The sequence below is a fragment of the Oratosquilla oratoria genome, chromosome 36, assembly GCF_046742065.1.
Source record: "Oratosquilla oratoria isolate Oo_2021 chromosome 36, ASM4674206v1, whole genome shotgun sequence".
Classification (NCBI taxonomy): domain Eukaryota; kingdom Metazoa; phylum Arthropoda; class Malacostraca; order Stomatopoda; family Squillidae; genus Oratosquilla; species Oratosquilla oratoria.
The window spans coordinates 35,179,764-35,184,763 of record NC_134812.1 but is presented as its reverse complement, the minus strand read 5'-3'; the positions used below and the strand labels follow the sequence as shown (position 1 = coordinate 35,184,763).

The following is a 5,000-nucleotide window of genomic DNA, read 5'->3' as shown; positions in this document are numbered from 1 at the left end:
GCACACACACACGCATGTACACACACACAAACACACGAATGTACACACACACAAACACACACACACACACACACACACACACACACACACACACACACACACACACACACACACACACACACACACACACACACACACACACGCATTTACACACACACACACACACACACGCATTTACACACACACACACACACACACACACACACACACACACACACACACACACACACACACACACATCAATATATATATATATATATATACATGCACATATATATATATATATATATATATATATATACATATACATATACATATACATATACATATATATACAGTATATATATATATATACATATATATATGTTTTTGTTTGTATGTATATAAAGTACTATTTCGCTGTTCAGTAATAATAACCGATTTGTCTTCTTGGTAGCTTCAAACCCCCGTAACGCTTATTATCATTCATGGTCAGGCCACACCTACAACACTATACTGACGTCTTGGTGGGAATTCGAAGAGAGCGTCATCAGACATCTCGATCAAGAGGAGCTCTCAAGCGATGCGGCATCCTTGGCCGCTCTACCACGCCGGGTCTACCACCTGGCGGCGACGTGTCCGCACTGCGACAGTGGGAGACCCGTCGTCCGCCTGGTGGACGTGTGGATCCCGTCAAAGCTCCTCTGGAGTCGAGAACTTTATCCCGATGTGTTCCAAGTGAGTTATGAGTATCCACGGTTGGGAGGTGATATATACCAATATGGCTTGCATATACGGTTGTTTAGCTACGAATGATTAGCTTTAAAGATAAGAAATATATTATAAAAATCCATATATTTTGAGTCGATCAATATTCAGCAAAGTAGTCAGCTGCTTTTGACAATTTCTTAATCGTTATTCATGTTCTGCCTTCAAGAACTTCGAGGGCTACGAAATGAAAGTGGTCACCCTCGAGTACGCGCCCTTCAGCTGTTACAACAAGGCCGAGGATGGCCGGGTCTTGCTCAAGGACTGCGTGGACACGCGCATGCTCCGGGGCATGGCTGAGACCTTCAACTTCACCTACACCGTTCGCGAGCCCCACGACGGGCAGTGGGGGTATCTACTCAAAAACGGAAGTTACTCAGGTGCATTACCTTAGCGTTCTTCGTGTCGCTTGGTCGATTAGGCGTCTTTCTAGTCTATGTATCCGTATGTACTTACGCCCCACTGTTTTTTCAGGGACTATATATCTGTATGTAAATGTAATATTCACTTATGATAATGCATTGCAGCGACAATGTATCCCAGAACGAACCCAGTATGTAATCTATTGGGGTGAGAAGGTAGCAAGGTTTCCCTCTTGGGGATCTTACTGAGCTGCATATATGAGGTAACCATAAAAGGACATGACTAGGGGGATGGGTTCACATCCATCAACAATACGAGTCTACTGTGCCACAGGTGATGAGAAAATGGGTGGTTTTCGACTCACGATATGTATATATATATATATATATATATATATATATATATATATATATATATATATATATATATATATATATATATATATTTGCTATAAACACGTTTCATAACTATAGTCCGGAACTTTTCCATCAAAGATCCTTGATATATATTCTCCGAGGCTGGAACATCTGTAGAGGTCAGCATCACTGCAGATTTACGGCTCAAAGGTACTTCAAAATGCCCTCATTCATAGAATATTCGTAAGTAATCCCCTGTTTATGAAAGCTGAAGCAACTCTACCTACGTATAGAATCTAAACACTAAACTACCAATGATCGATGGTCCTACGAGTCGCAAATTGAAGAAAATTCTCGTTGGATCAATTGTCCCAAGGAGCTGTTACTCGGTTTCCAGATAGGATCCCCGGATCTCTCCAAATCATCCTTGTCTTTCCTCCATTCTTTCACATAAGGAGAGCCGACGTATAGACAAGAGAGATAGAGGAAGAGTGAGAGAATCACATTAATTAAGGGCGAAAGGAAAAATATAAATAAGGAGAAATATAGATACTGGTTTATGAATACGGAAAGATATTTGTATACTTAAACTAAATAGTTCCAAAATTTTGCGATGTAGTCCGGTTTGGTTTTCTCTTGGACTGTGAAATAAGGTTTATTTTGAAGAAATTACAATTTTATTGATGAGGTGATGAAAAACGAGCAATTACATACATACATATATCAAGGCTTTTCCCCCCTTACAAGGGAGGTAGCCAAAAAGGAGAAGGCATAAAATCATTCCCACCTATTCCATCCCTGAATACACTCCACACCCCTCCACCCTCCCTCTTATCTTAGCACCTCCTGGATGACGGGTCATCCCAGCACCTTGTCCACTGCCCTGGGTCAGAAGCAGTGTCGCAAGACACAGCACATCCACAGCAAGGCCGCTTCATTAAATCGGCGACCCCCCCTCTCCGTCCCCCCATGCATAAAAGGAGAAGACGGGGGGAAATCCCTTCGGGCTGCGTCAAATTTTGCTCACACATACTACCTCACCCCCCATCCCCCCGTCCATTCCACCTCATGCATCACAACATCATCCATATACAACCATTTTCCATTCACCCCTGTCTTCTGTCCTCTCCCGTCCTTCCTCAACAGACATTCCCCTCTTCCCCAAAGCCCCCTTCACCCCATCCATCCACCTCATCCTAGGACGTCCCCTCATGTTCACTCCCTCCACATCTGCCTTCTATACCTCTTTTACTAGTCTTTCTTCACTCATTCTTTCCATGTGTCCAAACCATCCTAATACTCTTTCATCAACCCTATCTCCCAACTCCCTTACCACCTCTATTCTTCTCCTCACCTCCTCATTTCTCACTCTATCTAGCCTAGTAGCCCCCATTATACTTCTCAGATACCTCATCTCAAACACATTCAAACTCCTTCTCTCTTCCTCTCTTATGTTCCATGTTTCTGCCCCATACAGTGCTGTTGGCACAATCACTCTTTCATACAGCCTGCTCTTAGCATTCATTCCCAAATGTCTATTCCTCATTACACTCTTCAATCCACCAAGGCCTTCACTCGCTTCTCTCAATCTACATTCTACCTCCACTTTCACTCCACCTTTTCCTGCCACATTTACGCCCAAGTATCTAAAACTATTCACTTCTTCCAGTCGCTCTCCCTTAATGCTCACTTCCAGTCTACTGCCACTTTCACCCCTTGTACATCTCATCACCTTACTTTTACCCACATTTAGCTTTAGCTTTCTTCTATCGCATACTCTCCCAAAGTCTATCACCAACTTCCTCACTCCCTCCTCCGATCCTTCCAAAAGCGCAGTGTCGTCAGCAAACAACAGCTGGCTCACCTCCCACTTCTCTCCATTTTCTTTAACCATCTCCAATCCCTGACCCACTACCCTTGCATTTACCTCTCGCACCACCCCATCTATGTATAAGTTGAACAGCCAGGGTGACATAACGAGCAATTGCAGAGTATATACTCAGTCTGCAGTAACGAGACCTGCAATGAAAGGATACGTGTAATTCTTATTATTTACAATGTATGATATAATGATGATTTTGTGATGTTTTAATAATAACAAAATTACTACAGATACATTTTTATTATAACATGTATTTTTCTGTGGATTCACAGCAATAATTACAGTAATACAAATGTTAATGATAAAGTAACACTTTCATCCTGCATACAAGTTACTAAGTCTTACTTGAATCACCACTTATTTTTACTTTTAAGTTTGAAGTAATTTCCTATACTTTTAAATTTACTTTGACAGATTTTTTGGATAAGGTTCCAAGTTTCCAGTCTGAATGTCATACGTGCCCACGGCAATGCAGATATAATTCTAAATCTTGAATGACTAAGTATATGAGAAAAGAATTCAACATTATTCCTACCCAACCCGTTCCCAACCTCAAACGTAACCTTTTATTCTCTGTGTTCGTTGGAAACTCTTCACATCATCTTCGGGAAACCATTGGATGGAGGCTCGGGTAGGGACACATCATGGTGACTCGGGTGATACTGACATTGTCTATGATGAGAAAACAGATAAATAAGCCACCATGGGCTAATACGTTCCTTTCCTTCATCATTACGATCATTTATTATATTTAATGTTTCAATAATGTTTCAATCGGACTTCTAAAAGAATCTCGTCCCAGATAATCCACGAACGAGTAATAGATAGCTTTATACACCTGTTGTTGTTTTTGGAGGGTATCATTACACAAAAAGGGGGAAACCTTAAATTATCATATGTTTTTTGCACGGTGAAGTTTTTGGTCATCATCAATCTTTCTTAGTTCAAACTAGTTTTGAGAAGGCTTTAGGTTCTCACCCAGATAACTCTTACTTTACGTTTTATGACTTGCAATTTGTTTCTAACTGCTCCCTGACCATTCTATTAAACTTAACGAGCACCTTCCATAACAAAATGATAGATTCTTTATCGATTAACTCTTTCATTGGGTTTTGTAACTTTCATCTCTGTTTAGTTGATGAAAACACTCTAAAGCAAAAGAGTGGAAGATAAAACATAACCACTTCACTGTTAGTGTTTTCCAATCAATCAAAATTGAAGACATTGAAAATTAAGAGGATTTGTAGCATCTGTTGAGCATCTTATCTTTGCAAAATAGTTCATAAATTTATTTCTCTAACTCTGTGAAGCTACGGAAGGCAACAGAAAACCATAAACAGTAGTGGCTTACCAAAGCTCGAGTCATTAATGTAATAAATTCTTTCTTAATCGGTAAAACATTACAAAATAGAATAGGTGATCTGTGATTGCCTCATGCCTTTCAGTTTTATCGAAAGACAAATGACAAAAGTCTACGGACATTGTTTGCACATTTCACACAAGCTTATTCGAACTGGGCAATTTACATTTGATTATGAAAACACATGTCATTCAAATCATTCCATAATAATTACTGGAGAAAGCGTTTAACATTAGAGCTTCTTATCTCTCGGGTCTGACCTAAGAATTTCTCTCTCCCTTGCAAAGTTTAT

At 40.2% G+C, this 5,000-nt stretch overlaps 1 protein-coding gene across 1 annotated transcript in view; it reads left to right on the top strand.

Annotated features, from left to right (window-relative positions):
• LOC143019114 (glutamate receptor U1-like) overlaps positions 1–5,000 on the top strand; it is a 17,701-nt gene that overhangs the window by 6,290 nt on the left and 6,411 nt on the right. Inside the window, exons 5-6 of the mRNA XM_076174810.1 lie at positions 476–717; positions 917–1,127. Of these exons, the coding sequence (XP_076030925.1) occupies positions 476–717; positions 917–1,127 (453 nt within the window). The remainder of the gene's footprint in view (positions 1–475; positions 718–916; positions 1,128–5,000) is intronic.